General features: G+C 43.8%; 1 protein-coding gene across 1 annotated transcript; it reads left to right on the forward strand.

The window, feature by feature from the left end:
• The first annotated feature begins 18 nt into the window (after window positions 1-18).
• On the forward strand, window positions 19-22275 carry LOC110988805 (coiled-coil domain-containing protein 191-like). The gene is made up of 18 exons (XM_087142906.1): window positions 19-252; window positions 2634-2681; window positions 3187-3337; window positions 5207-5416; window positions 5906-6078; window positions 7292-7515; window positions 8300-8474; window positions 9612-9802; window positions 11273-11537; window positions 12668-12923; window positions 13977-14241; window positions 14870-14985; window positions 15687-15769; window positions 16529-16630; window positions 17794-17937; window positions 18205-18357; window positions 18914-19068; window positions 21188-22275. The coding sequence occupies exons 1-18, from the start codon at window positions 166-168 to the stop codon at window positions 21321-21323; spliced, it is 2934 nt and encodes a 977-aa protein (XP_086999032.1). The 5' UTR covers window positions 19-165; the 3' UTR covers window positions 21324-22275.
• The last annotated feature ends 88 nt before the right edge of the window (window positions 22276-22363 follow it).

The raw sequence follows: 22363 nt of genomic DNA on the forward strand, positions 1-22363 counted from the left end.
GTCAACAAAAATGGCGAGGGAAGCCGTCACCCTGCCGGGCCAGCACCGCGACCGTTGAAAGAATATTGTGGAATTACCGCTTCTGTCACACAGAAATGCTTCTGTTTTTGAGATGAACTTAGTATGTAGATGTGAAAAGGCGGTAAATGTTAACTTGTTTTAACGATGGCAAGCAGAAATGCCGACTTATATCGTTGGAAAAGGTGGTCCACAAAAGACACGCCGGGTGGCAGCACGAATTCGAATGCAAAAGTATGTACACGTCCTACTAATATACGTACTGTATTAATTTAACCATGATGCGTGTGTCGGTAAGACTAGTTCCATCATATACATCACTAATTTTCCCTTGCAGTTTCTACTAGCCATCAGAAAGTGATAATCCTAGGCCTAACATGTTCTAAAAAATCAAATTTAGCAGTGAAAATACAGACAGATCAATAACTGAAGAAGTCATGGTAGGCCTAGTAGTGGTACTGGTAGGCCTAATGCGCGTGACAGTATAATCACAATGTCCCTAATTTCGCCACCTATTGTCAAGTTTGATTGGTTTTTACAGAATAGTCAGTTGATAGTGTAAGTGGCGAAATAAAGGACCTGGTGACAACACGGATTACGGTCTCGCACGTAGTGATTAATCTTGATACATGTAGGCCTATTGCATTGATTTCTGAAGAACAATGGCAGAGATTTCATGTCACATGTTGGGGGGGGGATGATTTCTGAACGGTCAGCCTTGCGCTGAGTGTGACATGCCACGTGGCCCAAAGTCCCACTTTAACCAAAACCTTAAAGGGGTGCACATAAAATCAGGGACTTGAAAAGTGGGAGGAGGGAGAAGGATGATGATATTGGGGTGCATTACCTTTAGCACCCCGTTCCTATTATAAGGGAAAAATTCTACTTTTTCAAAATAACTTATCTAAACGAGTTGTTGGTGATGTTCTCTTTCATATCAGAAAGAAAAGAGAACAGGCTTTTGGTTTTGAGAGAGATTTTTGGGTAAAACGGCAGCCAACATGACCGCCCCAAAAGAGCTGTGAACGCCAAATAAGCGAATGTAGTCTGGTTCATTGACCTGGATGGAGATTTGTTTTGATGAATCCAAAAAGCCCGAGTCGGGTAACCAGACGAAAAACAAAATGGCGTTATTCAACTGAGTGGTTGTCTTTTGCCAAACTTGGGTTAGAAATTTGAAGTTTTCTTGCTTACATGTAAATATTGTCAAAATTTACCTAAACTAGGCCTATCAGGATCGAGAATGCTTCCTTAAGGTCAAAATGTTAGTTTGAGAAAGTGGACTTTGTTTCTTTATTACAGGAACAGGGTGCTAATGGTAATGAACCCCATAATATTGGTAATCCCCTCCCTCAGTCAAAAAGTGGGGGGGGGGATAAGCCTATATTTCCTCATTCCCCAGAATCTGAACCCATGATGAAGAAGGCTTTTGTTTGGCCCAAGATTTGGGTCATTTGGGGGACAGTTTCAACTGCAGTGCCATCATAGTTGGGCTGGCCCAACTACAGAACAGAATGCCAGTGTGTGCCATGCCATGTCCTAATGTCATTTCTTTTATTGGTAACTTGTACTTGCAGAAACAAGTTTTTATTTTGAAACGCCAGGCCAGGTTGGCATTTTTTTATGAATTTTGTCAGGTCTGAGCTGCATAAACTACATGTAGGAGATGACTGAGAAATTTTCTATAGAAGTTAGCTACATGTAACTATAGTTTGGCCGGTCCAGCTTGGCTGGCCGGTTGGGGCATAACACAATCAGGTAGCCTCATCAACCATGTCAACAAATTGTACAGCAAGGTCAATTGATCATGATGATCATACAGCAAGGTCAACTGATCATGCTGATCATACAGCAAGGTCAACTGATCGTGCTGATCATACAGCAAGGTCAACTGATTGTGTTGATCATACAGCAAGGTCAACTGATCGTGCTGATCATACAGCAAGGTCAACTGATCATGCTGATCATACAGCAAGGTCAACTGATCGTGCTGATCATACAGCAAGGTCAACTGATCGTGCTGATCATACAGCAAGGTCAACTGATCGTGCTGATCATACAGCAAGGTCAACTGATCGTGCTGATCATACAGCAAGGTCAACTGATCGTGCTGATCATACAGCAAGGTCAACTGATTATGCTGATCATACAGTAAGGTCAACTGATTGTGTTGATCATACAGCAAGGTCAACTGACCGTGCTGATCATACAGCAAGGTCAACTGATCATACAGCAAGTTCAACTGATCATGCTGATCATACAGAATTTACGCAATCCCAAAGCTTGACCAATCACACCCATCTTGGCTTTTGCACTGACTGAATGTACTTGTACATGTACTCAGCAAGTGCTTTGTCGGACTTGGGCCAGTTGACACCGTGGAAAAACTTAATCTGGATCTGTGCTCATCCTGGCAACTGGAAACTCTTCAGATTCCACCTGCCAAACTCGTCCAAACCACCAGATGGGGTGCCCAAGATACAGGAGTTGATGTAATATTGGTAATTGCAATAATATCAGCATAACTTGAAACATTGGCGCACTAGTCTTATCTGTCCTTTCTCTGTTGAATGCTCACGAGATTCTGTTTGTATTGATTGTTAACTTTCACACAGAGGAAGACGCAAGCCCCAGCAGCTGATGACATTCAAGAATGGATCAAGGTAGGCAATCTAATTATGGACAGCACAGGTACGTGCAGTTGAACGCAGAAAGCGCTCGCCTCTATGCCTATGTTGGTTGAGGTTCAATTCCTGGCCTGGACCAAGTTTAAAAATGATGGCAATTCCCAGCAGGTCCTTTGTTCCTAGTACAATCTTTTGTTACACGGACCAGCTCATTTGTCCGAAACCAGGACCCCCGGCAGGAAGTGGTTAATAAACCGGGAACTAATAGACTGGAATATTTTTACCCCATAAGAATACCGCAGTGCCCTCATTCTATCTTACATGCACACAAACGATTTCCCAGAAGTTGAGACATTAATTTTGAAAGTATCAGACTTCTAGACTCCTGAAAAGTTGATTACAATAAAAAAAACCAAATGTTAACCTTTCCGAGTTTTTTCAAGAACCTCACTATCATTGCTCATCTGTGTCTAAACAATGTGCCAGTGTTTTGCTTTCGCTAGATTAACAGATTCCTTTTGCTCTTAAATTTAACTTGCAGAAAGTGGAGAAAGCGTCAGACAGAGCAGCTGCAATGACCTTTGGCCCCAGCAACAGTTCCCATGGCGATAGCCATTTTTCACCCAATAGGTACGGCACAGCGGCTGCAACCCTTGAGGCCCTGCACGATCACGATGAAGCATATTCAGAAGGTAACTCAGAGAGCTACAGTGTACTCTTGGACAAATTCCTGAAAAGCTTGGTACAAAATGTTGACACTTTCCACACAACACCGTACGTGTACATGCATCTTTTAAGGAATGGGGGTTTACCCTAAGGCAGAGTAACCGCAGCTGCAAGCAGTAACCAACCCTTTAGGGAAAGGAGAGTCACATTAAAATAACCTTCCATTTGCTGTAACACAGTCAAAAATTCCTTCCACTTCTCCCTGTACAGAACATAGACATGTCATATCATATCATTTGACTGATTTTGACTGAAAGGACTACTGTGTCAAGAATGCAACTCTATATAGGAGGGTTTTAATGCTCAAAAGACCTACTGAGTAGATGCATGTAAACGATAGTGTGAGAGGTCATTATGGTCCAATACTGACGTAATGTGTACATGTTTAAGTCCTTACAAAGCTTCTCCAAGTTCAAGACACTCCAACAGTGCCAGTAACCATCGTAAAATGATCCCGAGCATCTGTGGGTCATTCTATAAATTTGGGGTCCAAACATTTGACATCTTTGGGTCTGTTACACCTGACCTGTGTCAGTTGACACATAAATACCAGTGACCTTACACTACTACTGTTTTTATTTGTCTGGCAGGTACCCGGTAATTTGTATTGATCAATCACTCTTGGGAACTGGAGATTTTTTACAAAATTATACGTCTGACGTGACAAGGAGATTAAAAAATTGTACTGCAAATTTGTAGAATGACCGTAGACACTTGAGATCACAAACTGCCTAACCACCACCACTGGCACTGTGTGAATGTTTCTCCCTTTCAGAGGCTTTCCAAGTGCTTAACCCCTTGACGACGGGAATTTCTTTCCGAAAGCTGACTCCTAGAATTCCAGCCTCGCTTGGCCGCGAAGGCCACCTGCCAAACTGCAAATTCTCAGTTTGTGGCCCTGCGTGCTTTGAATTACACGGTGAAAAGGCTGATTGTTCGGTGGCATGCGGCTCTACTCACCCTTCTACATTCCCGTTGCCTCTTTTCAAAGTGGGGGCTATTTTGAAGCTGGTGATTATGATGCAAATTCGGTCTTTTCATTTCTGGGCTACACACAAAGACCAATTACCATATGTATAAGAGCCAGGGTCTGCCTTCTTTCACCGTGTTCGCTCGAGCATGGGCCGAGAATGATGGCTGAAAAGTGGGCTGAGGATCTCAATTTTTACGGCGTGTCTAGCCACCTCCCGGCGCGAAGGGGTTAACCTGTTAGGGCACATTGAGCAACGAACTTTGCCAGGCAGCATTGCTGACAACATCAGACACAGCAGCCAGTCACCTAGGAATGTCTAAATTCATGAAATGGGATTGACGTCTGCTTCTAATGTTATGTGAACCCAGTTATTTGACAGACATTGTTTCTGTGTAAATAAATCAAATGTAGAGGTAGCAAGGTTCTTTTTTATCTTAGATTTGGGCTCAACTGAAACATTAGCGAAAAATGAAGATGGATCAAGAGTGTTTTTTCATTTGAACTTTTTATTCATGGGTACTTCCAGAATATAGGGGTCCTTTTTTGTGTCCCTGTCACATCTGACATGTGATTTTGTAAGAATACATTTTCTAATTTCCAAGAGTGATGAATTAATGCAAACTACCTGTCAAAACACACAGTAATTGTTTGAAATCAATTCTGGTGATATTTCCACGTCAAATGACAAAGGTCAGATGTAACAGGCACACAAAAATGTCACACTTTTGGACCCCTAATTTCTGGAATATATATGCATTACAACTGTACTTGTTGGGCATTCTCCTGATTAGATTGTCCCTTACAAGATTGCATCCTGGCCAGTTCTCTCCTGTCACTCTCTTTTATTCTTGTCTTGTTTAAGCGCAAGACCTGCTCAGTCAGTGGATGGCACAAAAATGCGGCCTGGACGGTGAGGCTGACGACCTGAAGTATTTTGTAGACGACGAGGACGTGAGCGACTACACGGCCTCCAAGCAGGCCGCCAAATCGGACCTGAAGGACCAGTGGAACAACCTCCTGGCAGAGAACGATCCCGTAGCCGCGGACCCGTACAACAAGATGTCGTCAGAAGGTATCGTGGACCTGTGTTGTTTTGAGCATGAAGGGCTGGTCTGAATTTAAAGTAGCCAAAGCTGCACCAGGCTAGTACAGGTAGTTGCTGGCCTCCGTAGATATGACTGGTATCACCATCCAAGTCATTTGGACACAGGCTTACGTCGAAAAACAAGCCGACTGTAAGGTATAAAATAAGTCCGCCGAAGGGTCTTTTTTGGATAAAACTATTACAGACCTAAACTGGTGGTTTGTCTTCTCACTGCAACGTAGTTGCAACTGTGATGGAGCCATTTCTGTTTTAGCAACACATTTCAGCCCCGCACATTTTAGTGGAGAAAATCCGTTCACGCCTACAGTCATGTGCTCGCCAGAGTAAAGTCAAGTTGTACTCAAAACCGTTGTCGCATGAGTCTTCCTGCCAAATCTCATCATGTCCGAGTACAAACTCCTGAAGGTCATTATCCCGGAAATTTATTCAGGTTGAATGCGTCTCCCTTTTCTGCAGAACTCTTTCACCAGATAGAGACCCGGGACGATAACCAGTACGTCCAGAGCATCCTGGGTGAACTGATGAAGAAAGATGTCGTGGAGAGCAGCTTCAAGAGAGATCTTGGCATAGGAGCAGAGAGCAAGAAGAAGCATGACCCTAGGACCACAATGGCTGCAAGACAGCAGAAGGTAAAGAGCTCATCGTCATATAGGGTCTAGGACTTGACGAACTTTAACCTGTGAAAGGAGCAATTTTATCGTTTGCAGTTATCCAAAAAGTAACTGACAAATTATTGTTGAAAAGCGTGCCTGGTTCAAAGACAGTTTAGTTTAGACTTGTGAAATCGTTCTTTCTGGCGCAAGCTGCCATTTTGAAGAAAAAATTGCAAGAAGGCCATCTCCAACGACGCAACAAAAGATGCAGTTTTGGGTAATGGCCATTGACGTTCACAAGCTTCCATATGACACTCACACATGCCCGCGGTTGCTCTTATTCATTGGTTCCTTGCATGACATCGCGTACCTGCTTTCGACTGAATAGAGACTTTCCTAGACACTGAATTCAGGCGTAGTTCAAAAACATGAGTTGTCAACTCTTTATTCTGAAATCAAAATCCTGAAATATACAGTCTTCACTAAGCTGAAACTTTGTCAGGTTTTGTTCTTACATGTAGGTACATTTCTTGAGATTTTGAATAATATTTGTTGCTTCATAGGAACATAACTTACACGTACGCGTTCATGTCCTTGGATTCAATTGGACAAAACATGTGGGTCTTTGGAAGCCACAATAGTGGCTTCAGGTGTGGCCCATAGACTTGTGTATCATAGCCAGCTGTTAGCTGAGTCGTTTGGACACGGCTGTGTTCAGTGTGAATTCCACTTTCTGTGCAAGAGTGTGATTCGGAATCCTAATTACATGTAGAAGCCATTACTGCAGCCTCATAGTGCTCGTGGACAGGTGGAACGCATGCGTTGCGTGCCTCTTTGACCAAGGAGGTGCCGTGGCTCAAACTACATGTAGATGATAACGTGAGTGAGTGAAATGCCACCACAGTTACGTGACATTTTTTGGGATTAGTCTATCTGCTCCGAGCGGGAACGAATGAAAGACGTGGGAACTCACCGCTTGCACGCACAGCTTTATGCGCACTTAGTTTGAATGTAAGATCTTTGTGTGCGTGCTGTACATGTCCACGAGCCCAGTTGAAAAACTTCCCACAAGATTGTCTCTTATAAATTTGCTGGTGAGGGTGCACTTGAACTCAGGGCAGATAGGCAGCTCGTGGAAGGGGTGATAAAAACATGTGAGTCAAGCAATGCCAGCACCCTTCACTTTCTCTTCTTGCGAGGCCACACACCCCGTCATCTGCTGATGCAAGGATCCCGTTGTCGCCTGCAGGTGAAGGAAAACAGAGAGAAGAGGCAGCAGGTGAGAGAGGCGCAGCTGCGGCAGCAGCAGCAGCACAAGGCGGCGCAGTCCCAGGCCCGCCAGATGGTGATGAAGGAGGAGCGCAGCAAGGCGCTGCAGAGGCAGCGGGAGGAGGCGCTGTTGCAGCAGGAGATGGCCCGGCTGAGGAAGGAGATGCAGGACCAGCGAAGGCTGGAGGAGGAAGCCAGGCAGAGGTGAGGTGCAGCTACCACGGCACATTTCCCTCTCAAAAAGTTTCAAATTTTCAGTAAGGGTTTAAAAACCATGAGTCTGTAGTAGGAAGATTCGGGCGACACACGGCACGATGCAGTTGAAGCCTAACCCTGTGAAAGTGGCCGGGAAATATCGCGAAAACAATTCCCATTTGCATTTGTGAAAATTGTATGAAATTTTTTCCCACTCAGAAAAAAGCTGTGAAATTTTTCCCACCTGTGGGAAAAAAAAGATGTGAACATTTTTCCCCTTTGCAAAATAAATTGTGAATTCCTTTTTTTCACAGAGGGGAAGAAAGTATGAAAATTTTTCCCAGTAAGGGAAAAATTGTACAAAATTTCTGAAATGAATATTTGTATTCCCAGATAGGAAAAAAAGTGTAAATATTTTTCCCCTCTTGAGGTTTTCAAAACTTTCAATTTCAATGTACTGTATAGCCCCCTCAGGTGTATGTCCGTTTAGCAGGCAGTGAGGCACAGCTGAGGTAAAAAAAATACCTCGGGATACATGTATTCATAATGCAGGTAGAAAGACAGATGACACGTACAAGTTGTGAACTGGATCCGAAACACAGCTCCAGAGATACACATGTGTCTCTGTGGCAGGCAGGAAGGCAGACCTCAGGTAGAACCCTGCTGACAGTAAGACGGATGAGTTGTAACCACAGAGGTACATATGTGCCTGTACATGCTGTGCTTTGTCCCGCTCAGACATTTTTTGCCTTCACTTGTTCAAGAAAGGGGTATCTCTGTTTTGTTGATACAGGAAGAAAGACGAAGAAGCCAGTAAAATGAAGGAGCTGAGGCAAGAGGAGGCAAGGAGACGGCAGGAGGAACTGCAAACGCGACTAAACGCAGAGTCCCTGATTGAGGAGGAGAAGAGGAAAATGGAACAGAAGCTTGAGAATGCAAGGGCAATGAAGGCAGCCCAGGACCTGAAGGTATGTCCTCAAAGATTTAGTACAGACGATGAAGGCAGCCCAGGACCTTAAGGTATGTCCTCAAAGATTTAGTACAGGCAATGAAGGCAGCCCAGGACCTGAAGGTATGTCCTCAAAGATTTAGAATGTGCAGACGATGAAGGTAGCCCAGGACCGGAGGGTATGTCCTCAGAGCTTTAGCATGTACAGATGATGAAGGACCTAATGTAACGAATGTGTTCTCATTGATTGAGATTGAACAAGCAGTTTATAAGGTAGCCCAGACTTTGAAGGTATGTCCTCAAAGCTTGAGAATGCATAGGTAATGAAGACAGCCCAAGACTTGAAGGTATGTCCTTAAAGATTTAGAATTTACAGATGATAAAGTTAGCTCAGGACCTTAAGGTACAACCTCAAAGGTTTAGAATATTGATGATGAATGTAGCCCAGGACTGGAAGATACATGTACATGCATGTCCCCAAGGCTTGAGAATGAACAAACTAAAGAGGGGACCTTTGACCTGAACACATGTCCTCAAACCTTGAGAATGAGCAAGCTGTAATGGTGGCCAAGGACTTCAGGTGTGTCCTTAGAGCTTGAAAATATATGAATGATGTCCTCATAGCTTGAGAGTGAACCAGCAATCAATGTGTTGCAGAACCTGCTGATTTGGCCTCATAGCTTTAGAAAGTACAAACTATGAAGTTAGCCCAGGAACTATGTCCTCAAAGCTGAAAAGTGAACAAGCCATAAAGGTAGCTTAGGACCTAAGAGTATATCCTCAAAGCTTTGGCATATACAGATGATGAAGTCACCGCAAGACCTATGTCCTTATTTCATGAGGACAAAACAGCATGGAAGGCACCCAAGACCAGAACGTATATGTGTCCCCAAGCTTGGAAATGTTCTGGCAGTGTAGCCAAAGGGCTCAAGGTACATGTATGTCCTCAGGATGCATGAAGGTACATTGTACGTGTACCTGAAGGTACACATGTTTGTCCTCAAGCCGTCAGAGTGCATTCACAATGAGAGCAGTTGAGTATCTGAAGATCTGTCCCATTCAAAGCAAGCCCAGCACCTACATGTAGATTTGAAGGAGCCGTAATTCCCCACACCGCATCTAGTTCTAAATCTTTGTACCCGCATCTTCATTTCAGAGCTTGCAGCAGCATTTCCACGCCTGGTACGAGCTTGTCTTGACCAAGCGACTAGCCCTGGGCAAGGCTCGGGCGCTGTCCGACTGGCGGACTCTCCTCAGGGCTTGGAACGCCTGGCGAGCCTACGCCAGAGCCAGCCGAGCTGAGCGGGAAACCAGGGAGATCGAGGAAAGCTTCAAGGATCTCCATAGGTACATGTTCGTTGGTCAGCCTGTCTGTGTATTTCAGGGCCGGGGGATTTTCAGTTTTGTCACAAGTTGCCAGAAATCCAAATAATTTTGAATTCCTCATTTTTCATAACGAACTTTTCAGACACGGGGCCAATAAAACTAATCCTATGTAAACTTTTGGTAATCTGACTGAACGTGTCAGAGTTGACACATTGGTATTAGATTGGTACTTGATCAGCATTGGTTGGTTTTTTTTGGTCTTCATTTTAATGGCTATTTTTAAACATTTTCCCCTATTTATTTACTTTTTATTTTTCCGACATGAATAAAAGGTGAAACAGTAAAATAAAGCTGGAATAAGTCTGTTCAGTCAAATACCAATGTGCCAACTTTGATACGTTCATGTCTACTTGTAGCTATACAATTAACTGTAGCTGTCCAATAAGATGGCTACCATTACGTGAAACTTCATTAGCCAAAACCTATGAATGCTACTCACCAGTTTCATCCTGACTGGATCAGCAGTAAGTAATTATGAAATAAACAATCAGCCTGGCACCCACTTCCTCAAGGCCAGTGTGACCATTAACCTGTCAATCATGGCACACTGACTGGGACCTGCTGATAGTGTAAAATAATGGAACTGTTCAAGAGCTGTTTTTTATTTCATTTCTCGTGATGTATTTGGTCGATTTTCATGATTCTAGTTTGCTCACCCAAAAACGTTTGACACTTTTCCCAATGCCGTATAGTATAAGCAAGAATCTAGTAGACTTTTGTAGATTTTTTTGTCAGCAAACTCACTGGCAGTGCCATCACCATCCACCTGTTCACACTTCATTAACCTAACCCCCTAGGCTCCTGCACAAGAAAGCATCCTGAACCTCACAAAATCCATCAGGTTCATGTACTTGTCTATGTACTTGTACATGCAGGGTAGTGTACCAAACCTGATGAACTCCAACAGAATGAGCCCGTTGGAGTTTGAGTGATATGGTATGGATGGGTCTATGCAGTATAGGATGACTTGCACTGAACAGTACCAAACCTGACAAAATCAAGCATAGTCCAACAATTGGTACAGCAAGCCAGACACTGCACACAGTGACCCATGTGTGTCCCAACTCACACAGAATCCAACACCATCTCCCTGGGCCTTTCATCCCAAGTCTCACAAAATTCAGCAAGAAGTTGCTCAGGTACGGTACGAAACCTGCCAAAACCTCACAAAACCTGCTGTTGGAGTATGGCAGGTTTTGGACAGTTAGGGTCAACTTTTGATCAGATAAGAAACATTGGTATGCAAACTGCGCAATCCAAAACCAGTGAGTACCGACCCAAGTTTGTCATAGGCAAACTCACGTCTGCTCCAAATGGGTGATTCACGTAATGACTACGCAAAGCCTCTGTTGCATATTGGCAATGATACTAGTGCCAATGATAAGTGCTGCAGTTTCATTCAGCTCTGTAAACTTATTATTTTTACTTCAGAAAAAAACACATTGCCACCGATCACTATCACCGTAACCTCTTGAGGAAATATCTCTCAGTCTGGTGCCTGTGGCTGCGGCAGGAGCAACACAGCCGAGAGCTGGAGCAAGAGCAGCACCAGACCAAAAGCAAGATGGCCGCCTTCCTGGAGGCAGCAGCCTCTGGGAGGCTGTGGACCAATAGGGGCGAAGAAGAGGGAGCTGGGGATGCCAAGGCTGGACAGAAGGGGGCCTCTGATAGGCCAGACTCGGTGGCACAGAAAGTGGTTTGTTGAAGCATTTTTAAATATGTTACTGAACAAAGTAATTGGCTGGAGAGGTATTTGAACGGCCAAGCTCTATGATGTTGCTCGCCAGCCTTTCTGCAAGCAGGGGAAACCTGAAAATGTTGACAATCAATTTTCACGCGAAAATTTCAAATACCATGGAATTAAATGCAAGTACCAACTACTTTATTTGAATTTTACCCATTTTATTGTAACACCCGATAAAAGGATAAACTGACCTGAAAACGCAATAAGTCTTACCATTGTGATGTCCATTTTCCTAAACTACATGTAAGTCACAGACTGTCTCATGAAGCCATGTAGAAGTCCCAAATTTAAGTGTTCCATATTTAAAATGTGCAAGAACTCCAGTTTGACCTGCTACCGGTAAACTGAACGTGGCCAAAACGTAGGAGGCTTCCAGATTCGCAGTCTCCCTCTTCAAGGCCGGGTGCTCTTATTTATGGTTAATCTGGTGAAAAGACCTTGGTTCTGATGACACCCCACTTTGTTCATGTTTGTGATTTCCCACGGTGCTCAGTGAACCATTGGCCTCCACTGGCTCCATAGGAAAGTGCCTATGTAAACGTAGCATGACATCATCATTTCATAGGTCTATTGTTAACTTTTTCTTCACTTTTACCCTCACAAATTGTCCAAAGGGGGACTTTGAGACGCTTGATGACGGCAGACAAACCCGGTCTTTTCCACAGTGAAGTGAGTGGTCAAAGCTATGCGCGCATGCCCAGAACGGACAAAAGGGACAGGTTCCTCTGTCACCACCAAGCCTCTCAGAGAGTCCCTCGTTGATTACATTACATCAGTGGATATGGCTACCATGGTTCTGCATTGAAACAGACATGGAGCTCATGGACGAATAGGTTTAAAGCAGTCAATCCCAAATCCTACTCAGAGCTTCTTTATTCTTAGATGATAAATGAGAATATGGGTAGGCATTCACGGCGTTAAGGGGACAAGTTCTTTTGTAAGGGAAATTTGAACCGAGTTGTGGGGACATTTCTGAGTCCCCACAACGTTTTCGGGCCCCACAAAATAGGTGAAATGCCGAGTGTATGTCCCCACAACTACGGTGCGGGAGTGTTAGACCAATCATTATTTGGTGCACACAGGACGATCTGTTTGGAGAACCAACCCGACCTGGCCACCCCAACACTTCATCCCTCGGCACAGCACATAGCGATGCCTCCGCCACGTCCGAAACGTCAAACACCAAGCACAGCTCGGCAGGTCCCGGGAAGCCTAAGTACGCCTGGCAGGTCACACGCAAACACGTGGACCTTCCGTTGGAGGAGATGGTAAAAGTCGGTGAAGACGACAGCGATGGACACCAGCCGAATCGGAATCAGAACAATGCCGCTGAAAAAGGTTTGGCCTTCTTGTGATAACCGACTGTGAAATGGCGTTACTTTTCTTGAATGCTCGTACATACATGTTCATCACATACAGCTGTACTAAATATCGATACATGTAGTCCCACAATAACTTTTTGGCAGTGTTCCAGCTTTTACTCTACTTCCCGTTGTCTTCAAATGGGACATATTTGCAAAGTTGTTTGGCTATTACCTGTATCCTGAGCGATTGGCTAAAAATGAAGTTGGATTTTAGCTCTGCACAAAAAAGCATGTGTCTCCGAAATTATTCACTTGACAGGTGAAAGTTGTTAACATTTAGTTAGTGGAAACCTTTGCTGAGGAGTGCCAAAATTTGTGATGTGGTATGCCCAAACAAGGCGATATTCTGCATAGCTACGACCTTATGATTAAATCAGGGGTGTGAGAATTCAGCTTTTTAGCTGATTTCAGCTGTTTTTGTTTAGATGTTGACCCTGAATATCAGTCTTTTTGTACACCTGGTCTGTACAAAAGTATGGCAACTTTTTACATTTCAACTTTTTGCCAGCTGTTTTCAGCTGTTTTTTTTTGAGTGGCCTTCCACACCCCTTTTAAATAGCTGGAAAAGGACATTATTTTCAATGTTGAGGTTTTGGGAAAATTTGTTATACCTCTTGGCGAAAGTGATCAGTGTTTGATGCTCTGATAGTTGCTAAAGCAAGTTTTTTAACAAGGCCAATCCTATTTTTTTAATTTGCGCTTTAATTGTTCATCTTCACTCCAGGATCCCGGGGAAGACCATGAGAATTATCGTGAATCTGGCTATCCTGGCCAAAAAACAGAAATAAATCAATCAATAAATAAATATTTCAACCGGTCTTTGAAATTACTTACCACTAGCTCTTACAAAGAAAGGAAATGTCATGCACTTCTGCGTTTAATCGAAAAACATCTTATGGTCACCTTTTCCCGCTCATCTGAAGTTTTCCTTTTACTAACAACATATCGATTGACCAACAGTTTGGGGTGTTGTCAGAAAATGTGCACATTACAAATGTTACGCTATTGTGTGCTTCTCTGACTACAGTTAACACAAAAGCCAGTGTCCCAGGCATGACACCCAAAAAGAACGTCAGCTACAAGACCAACTCATTTGAGCACCGCTACGCCGCGCAGCAGCGCATCCTGCACGAGCAGCAGCAGCAACTACGCGAGCAGCAGCGGCTGATCCAGGACCTGCAGACAGCGCAGCGGCAACAGCTGCTACGGATGCAGCTGGGAGGAGGGACGGCAGCAAGCAACATTGCCGTGGAATCAAGTGGACTTCCTGGAGGGCAACCAGATAGTGGAAGGTAAATTCTTAGACTACTTCAGGTCAAGCAAAAATCATCTCAAAAAATCTTTTCTCTATCTGCTACCTTTTCTCCCACCCCCCCAACTGTTTATTTAAATTTCTGATTTCTTAATTTATATTTTTGGGACACTTTCAAGTTTATTTCTAACACGATAACCTTGTAGCCAGTTGCAGGTGATATTGTTCCAAGTCACACTGCCACCTGACAGCTCCTCTCTTTCGACCTCTGGGCATTACATCTAGCGGCGCAAGATGGAGAACTTCACCACGAATACACGTAAAACGTTGTAATTGCATAGGCGCCATTTGAGCAAGCGATACACCTGCGCAATGCACAGGCGCAGGCGCCACGGCAGGCACGTGCACCTGGTGAGCCTGTGCCCAAGCATTACCGTAAACCGCTCAGGCGTATCGCTTGCTCAAATGGAGCCCATGGTAATTACACCTTTTGGGCAGAGTTATCCATCTTGCGCCTTCGGCGCTATACGATCTTTGATGAAAACCGTACCTGTACTTAAAGTGTCTTGGATCCTCTTGCCTGCGAGGTTGAGCTGTCCCTTCACTCTGTCCTCAGCACCAAGTTATTGGTCATCAAGTTGCACCTTGTGTGTATTCTTGTGTTGCAGATCACAGCCTAGTGTTGGCACAGCGCCGTCCACTGCACGCTCAGATCAGAGCGATGCTAGTACAACTAGCACCAGCAGTAAGAATAAACAACCGGCCAGGCCGCCTCTACTCAAAGGTAGGATGGTTTGCTCTGATGGTGTGGTGAGGATTCGAACCCTGTACCCTCCTGTTGTTACCACATGGTTGTCGGATGTAGAGATTTATTAAAAGTTTGCTTGACCTTTGGATGACCATAAAACAACAAAGCTGTTTTGCTCACTGGATTAGAATTTTCCAGATTTACTCAAAAGCATTTTGAAATACATGTTTACCAATGAAGAAATTTATTAATAAATACAATAAAAAAGTTATTTTAAAGAAAGATCTGTCTGGGGGAAGCCAAGACAGTTTTCCGCTTGCCAGAGGGACCACAGATGGCATTTCTTTACAGGTACATAGACAGGACGCTGCTTTTGTTGGGAGAGTTTTCACATGCACACACGTTCATGTGCGTTGGCACGGGATGCGCTGAGCAAGCACGACACATTTCTGTCGGAATGCACGTCTTCCAGATTGCACCATGCACCAAGTTGAAAATCGCCCCCACTAGCCCGACTCATCTTTGTCAGTGAGCGAGTGCTTCCCTTCAAACCTGACTGACTTTGATTGGGGTCACTGCTTTCACGAGGAGGCTTCACAGCGCCCTCTCCACCTCCAGCACAGCCGAAAGCTGTAAAACCACGGCAATATTGGAGTTAAATGATGCTACGTGTACGCAGCCCTTCATTCCGAAATTAAATATGTCTGTCACCCTCGTGTTTTTGATTCCGTTGACAGGCATGAAGGAGAGAGAAGCGACTCGGCTGAAGATGAAAGCAGAGCGTGAGGAGCGTCAGCGTAAGAGAGAGCAGGAAAAACTGGTACCGTTATTTCTTACTGATAACTTGACTAGATTTTGGAAAATTAAATAAAGGAGCCCTAGACATTCTCTCTCATATTGTCACAGTGCCTTTTTTTTCACCTTCAGGAGGGTTTTTTGCATGCTCTTCTCACAAAATGTCCATTTTTCTGTGACAGGTCGGCCAAAAGTTTAAAAAGCGGGACAGCCAAGTTCTTGGGGGCAAACAATCTGGAAAAAAGGACTCTTTGGGGATTAAATTTTAATAGTTTGGAAAATGATAAATGAGCAAGTTTGTCAAATGTTACGCTTTTAACAGCGATCAGGAATGTTGATCACAACTTGTTTAGACAGCCTGGACTTGTTCTTAATTTCTGTATCTAATTTTTTCCCATTTTAACACAGTTTACTAGATTCCAATATGAAGCTGCTAGACACAAAAACCTGCTTAACACAGAAAAATTGGCGAGCAGAAATTGGCCACCAGCCAAACGTCAGTGCATTACCCTCTGCTTGTAGCTGGATCCCCGTTGATATCAGCTTAACACATAACTTGCTTCCCTCTGTAAACATTTCCGCTTATTCACTCATCGCAGTCACCAAACGTTTTCAATCAAACAGAGCCTAGTTTTCGCAAGTGTAATAAGCTTTTGTTATCACGCCAAGCGACACGTTTAACAATCTTGTCATACTGGTAAACTGTTTTGACCCCCCTACTACCCTCTGGTGGATTCCTGCAAGCGCTCATCAGAGGGTCTGTGTTTTCTTGCTGCAATTGTAGGCAGAGATCAAAGCTAAGGAGGAACGACAGAGGCAGGAGGAGGAGGACGAGAAGCGAGCCAAGATGGAGAAGAGACGAGAAGAGAAACGACTTGCCAAGCAGGTGAGATAGAGTCCAAGGACCTGTGTTGGATTATAGAATACGGAAGTGAATGCATCACACATACGGTGTGAAAGACATTAGTGCGTTTTTCCAGTTAATGAACAAATACACATGCCTATTCCATTTGTTCCCACGACCCTTCCCAGTTCAAATGACGTCACACTTTGGACCTGTGTAGTCTCTGTGGGGAGTCGGGTTGGCAAGGTAGTTCTTTCCTCGCCTTCCACCTCTGTGGTCCCGGGTTCGATTCCCGGCCTGGTCCACATGTGGATTGGGTTATCAGTCCCTACCTGACTCTGTGGGTTTTATCCAGACTATTCCTTTGGGGTTTCCTCCCACCTCTAAAACTGTCACTGCTTCTTACTGTCTCCCCTTTACTGATGATGGTGAATGTGGGTCGTTGGTGGCTGCCCGAGGCGCCCTTGTATGCCATCGGCTCAACCACGTTTAAATTTATTCATTGTTCCATGCTTAATGTCTTCATTGTACAGCGCATTTGAACATATCCATTTGAAAATTGCGCTTTATAAATGAATAAATTGTTGTTAGTTTATTAGTCTATAAATATGGCTGAAGAGTAAAGGAGTGGTTAGATCATTTGGGAATGTCATTTGTTAGAGTGGGGATGGTTTTTGTTTTTTTGGGGGTCTGAATGAAGAACTCTTCTTAAATCTTCGCTTAAATCAAACACGAACCTCGGCCCCAGTGCCAGGATTTCATCAAATGACACACTAGGGAGCATTTTCAGAAAACACAAATTGGACCGATCAGCAGCTTTGCCAATGCATTGGAGGAAACAGAGAAAGGTCACCAGTTCCTTGAAGGATCTAGGGTGGCCCCAAGGCTATCAACACGGGCACGCCGCGGTCATGAGCGGCAGAGCTTCAGAATTGCTGAAATGTGGATTGAAAGGCAAAAGAGCAAAAACCATTTCATTTCATGTGAAAATCAGCAAATAACAAGTCGCCCATTCCTGTATACCTGTCGTGCATTCAGCACGTCCTTCATGGTTTTTGATTGTTTGAAAGCCAAATAACCCTATTTGGGATTTCACAAACACACCAACAGCAGGCTCTCTCTGTACGAAGGAAGAAATAGGAACAGTTATCGTTGCCAAGGGCCGCCTCTTTTAAGTCACTGTTTTTCTGTTTTCTGCCTGCCAGAGAGAATTAGAGAAACAAGAACGTCTGGAGCACATGCAACGGCAGAACAGCTATGCGGACGAACACTACCGACAAACCTTGCTGAGACACAAAGGTCTGGACCCATGGAGGAGGCTAGTGAACATGGCCAGACAGAACATGCAGGTAGGTTGGAAGCCAGACTGTTGTGATGATAGTGACGTAGCATCGATGTAGCACATATTAAAAAATTGACAAACTCTCAAAGAACTTTCTAGTAATATTCAGAATTTTGCCTTCACTCGTGAAATGCTTTTTTTCTAATAAAAGACTTATACGTTCTGAACCTTTTTCAGAAATTCTGTTAAAGGCATAATTTTAGCTGCAGCCCTCTCCTGAACTTTTCCTTAAAATCATAGTTTTTTTCTTTGCGGATGATTTAACAAATTATAGGTTTCTGAAGATCACTATAGCAACGTACTGTTGAGGAAGTGCCTGTTGCCATGGAAACAATATGCAGCAGAAGTTATGGAGGAGAAGGTTGCTATGGCAGAGAGGCAGTATGAGGTCACCCTGGTGAGAAGGGCTTTTCAGTCCTTGAAGAGGGTGAGTATGCCATCATTATCGCTTGTGTCACTGTGTCATTGGTCACTTGTCATTGTCGTTGCTATCACCATATCTGTCACTTTTATTAGTAATGGAAGAAATACCACCTTGTGAATGACAAGTCAATCAAAAGTCAATGTACTAGTTGGATCTCATGTGTTAAGGTGACCCAAGGTTGACATCGACAAAAAACTTCGAAACTCGTTAATAAGAAGTCCGTTAGACATGGCAAATTACTTTGTTATTACAGGAACCTTACTGATGAGGGTCGACTGTCCCTTGACTTCAGAGTGAATAACTTGCTAGTGGCTTGTGATTTTCTCGGGATTGACGCAGTCATTCTCCGATCAATCAGTTCATTTTGACTCCTACAGTCATTTCCTCAATTTTGTTATAACAATTAACCCCATCTGTAGGCCTATCACCACTGAGACAATCGGTTTATCATTTTTGTCCTTTTAAATCTGCAAGTTATGTTGCCCATGGTTTACATTTTAATACACGTTTCATTATTCACATAACTAACAAATCTTTGCTTTGAAATCTATTCATTCAGTATGGCCACCTGCAGTCCATTCAGCTTCAGAAAGCAAGGAGGCACTACGTTTACTCTCTCAAGGGGAAGGTGTTCCAAGCCTGGCAACAGCATGTCACCGATGACAAGCTCCGGATGTGGAAGAACGAAGAAGTCGCTGAGGAGCACAATGAGATGTAAGCTTACTCAAGGCAATGTCAAAGGCTCCAGTCCGGAGTATATGTTGGTTGGACGGGAGCTTTGTGATTAATGTCCATTTAATGCCTCTTAACAAGTCCAGTCACTAGACTAGTCATAAGTACCAGGGTGAAGGATGAATAAGGGTCGTAGTTCATTTGAATAGCTTGCGACTCCGCTTAAGACTGGAGGACTTATGACGGACTTGCAGGGGCCTGTCATGGACTCAACCACAAACTTGGGGGGGGTTAAGGCGATATGATGCACCCCCATTGTTTCTGTTGATAAAAATCCATGTTCCCACAAGGATGATTGCGTAACGTCAACAAATGAAGCCTCTTGATCAATGCCACTCACCACTGAAAGTTTCCAGGTCCATCCACCTTGCACAGCACCCCCAAGAGTCAGATGACTGCCAAGTATCCCCTCCCCTTCTTCTACCCATTCTCCGCCCCTCTCTCCTGGCCCCCCTCCCAACTTACAAATCTTTTGCACTCAGCATGTACGTCGTGCATGTGTCCCGCGTGCTGTGTGTTGGTACAAATAATTCAATGCCATGTGATCAAGGATCCACCAATCAGATGACGGAGATTCATGCAAGTGTATAATATGTGTTATAGTTTATAGTCAGACATTACAATGAGGCCGTGGTGTCACTGGCGTAGCACCACTCATGCCGGCACGTTATACGCATTCTCAAATATAAGGCCTGTAGGCATTTGGGCAACCCTATTGGTCAGAGCGGCACCGAGAAAATTCTTTATACATGGTGCGATCAAGCGAATTTGTCACCCTAACTCCATGTCTGGGTTATTGTACATTTGAAAACAGCAGATGTCAACTCAGATGGTGAAAGCCCCAAGTTGATGTACAACTTTAAGTTTATAAGTCACTGAAGTTGAATCGTGGAAAGATAGGGTTCATCAGATTCATTGGTTTGATCACAGGGTTCGTCAGATTCATTGGTTTGATCACAGGGTTCGTCAGATTCATTGGTTTGATCACAGGGTTCGTCAGATTCATTGGTTTGATCACAGAGTTCGTCAGATTCATTGGTTTGATCACAGGGTTCGTCAGATTCATTGGTTTGATCACAGGGTTCGTCAGATTCATTGGGTTGATCACAGGGTTCCTCAGATTTATTGTTCTGATCACAGGGTTCATCAGATTCATTGGTCTGATCACAGGGTTCCTCAGATTCATTGGTTTGATCACAGGGTTCGTCAGATTCATTGTTCTGATCACAGGGTTCGTCAGATTCATTGGTTTGATCACAGGGTTCCTCAGATTCATTGGTCTGATCACAGGGTTCCTCAGATTCATTGGTTTGATCACAGGGTTCCTCAGATTCATTGGTTTGATCACAGGGTTCGTCAGATTCATTGGTTTGATCACAGGGTTCGTCAGATTCATTGGTTTGATCACAGGGTTCGTCAGATTCATTGGTTTGATCACAGGGTTCGTCAGATTCATTGGTTTGATCACAGGGTTCGTCAGATTCATTGGTTTGATCACAGGGTTCGTCAGAGTCATTGGTTTGATCGCAGGGTTCGTCAGAGTCATTGGTTTGATCTCAGGGTTCGTCAGAGTCATTGGTTTGATCTCAGGGTTCGTCAGAGTCATTGGTTTGATCACAGGGTTCGTCAGATTCATTGGTTTGATCACAGGGTTCGTCAGAGTCATTGGTTTGATCGCAGGGTTCGTCAGAGTCATTGGTTTGATCGCAGGGTTCGTCAGAGTCATTGGTTTGATCGCAGGGTTCGTCAGATTCATTGGTTTGATCACAGAGTTCGTCAGATTCATTGGTTTGATCTCAGGGTTCGTCAGATTCATTGGTTTGATCACAGGGTTCGTCAGATTCATTGGTCTGTTAAATTGTACTTCTCAAAACACTGTTAAACCTCATAAACCTGGTAAACCTCAAGTTACATTGTACCTCTCGTTGGTTTGTCAATTCTTCCGTTGTGCCCTACAAAACACTCTTAAGCCTCATAAACCTGGTAAACCTCAAGTTACATTGTACCTCTCGTTGGTTTGTCAATTCTTCCGTTGTGCAACTAGTGTTATCACACATTTCTCCTCTTCTGACTTTCTTACTGCTGTCTATTTTTGTTCCAGGCGTATCGTGAAGACAGCCTTCAGGGCCTGGAGGCGTTACCCTCAGATGCTAAAAGCTGAACGAGAGCGAGAGAAGAGGCTTCAAGACATGAGGAAGAAAGTGGCCTCCATTCTGCCCGACTTTGGGGACAGCTGATGGTGTCTGCTGGTCATTTTGGTTTGTTACTTTGATTGTTCCGGAGAGGCATTTGCTGCCCGCTGCACTGGAGTTGAGCCCTGAAACTTTATTGGAGAGTGTTTGGTGGCACGTCGAACTGCTAAACCTGCTTTGTCTTGAGGAAGGAGGTCATTTCATCAGCAGGGATTTTGAATCCGACCTCTGAAAGCCCAGAAAAGTTGCGGAGATAAAGCTGGTTGATCAAGACCACTGTGAATTCCACCAGAAGGTGTTACAAATCCGATTGAGGAGTCGTTGGAAAGTCCATGAGAACGTTTCCAATTTGTCTCAGAAAATAATGACCAAGAATGTGATGCAATATTAACATATTTCTTGGAGGATGTATGTTCAAATGCTTTCTGCGTGTTCCCTTCAGTGTCCCTAAGCAAGACTGTTTGCCACAATTTTCTCTTGCTTACCAAACACAAACATGGCAGCCTTTGAGTAATGCAATGACAGTCCCGGGTGTGTTCACATGACCTAATAGTGTTTTTGAAATCCTCTTCATAAGAATAAAGGTGATTTTCTCCTTTCAAAATGTAGGATCCCCCTTCGGCAAAAAAATTCAGTGAGAGGTTGAAGCGCCCAATCCTGAATCGAAGACAAAAATGATATGGATTTTGTTCACAACTCTTCATCAGGATAGTAGTCCTGTCAGTTGAAAGCAAGTCTCAAATGAACAGTGACATTGTTTTATCTTCGCCACAGCCCATTGGTACTTTAGACCTTTGTCCCGCGGTGGCATTGCTGATGCGACTCTGAACTCGGATGGATTAGCCTTTTTCATCATTTTCAAACTTTAAACAGTGCTTTTCCTTGTAAGGACATTTACGTACTTGGGATTCTTAAGGTACACGGTGTTGTGTATAGATTTTATACATTGTAAATTATAAGATTCACCAGAATAAATTTCACTGGATTCGACACCAAAGTGGTTTGCTTTATAGGTTTACTGCAAAGTTTTGTAATCCTAATACAAAAGCTCAGTACAGATACTATAATATATTAAAATTCTAATA

Source organism: Acanthaster planci, linkage group LG10 (genome assembly GCF_054643075.1).
Source record: "Acanthaster planci isolate LZ-2023a linkage group LG10, COTS_SCS, whole genome shotgun sequence".
NCBI classification, from domain to species: Eukaryota; Metazoa; Echinodermata; class Asteroidea; order Valvatida; family Acanthasteridae; genus Acanthaster; species Acanthaster planci.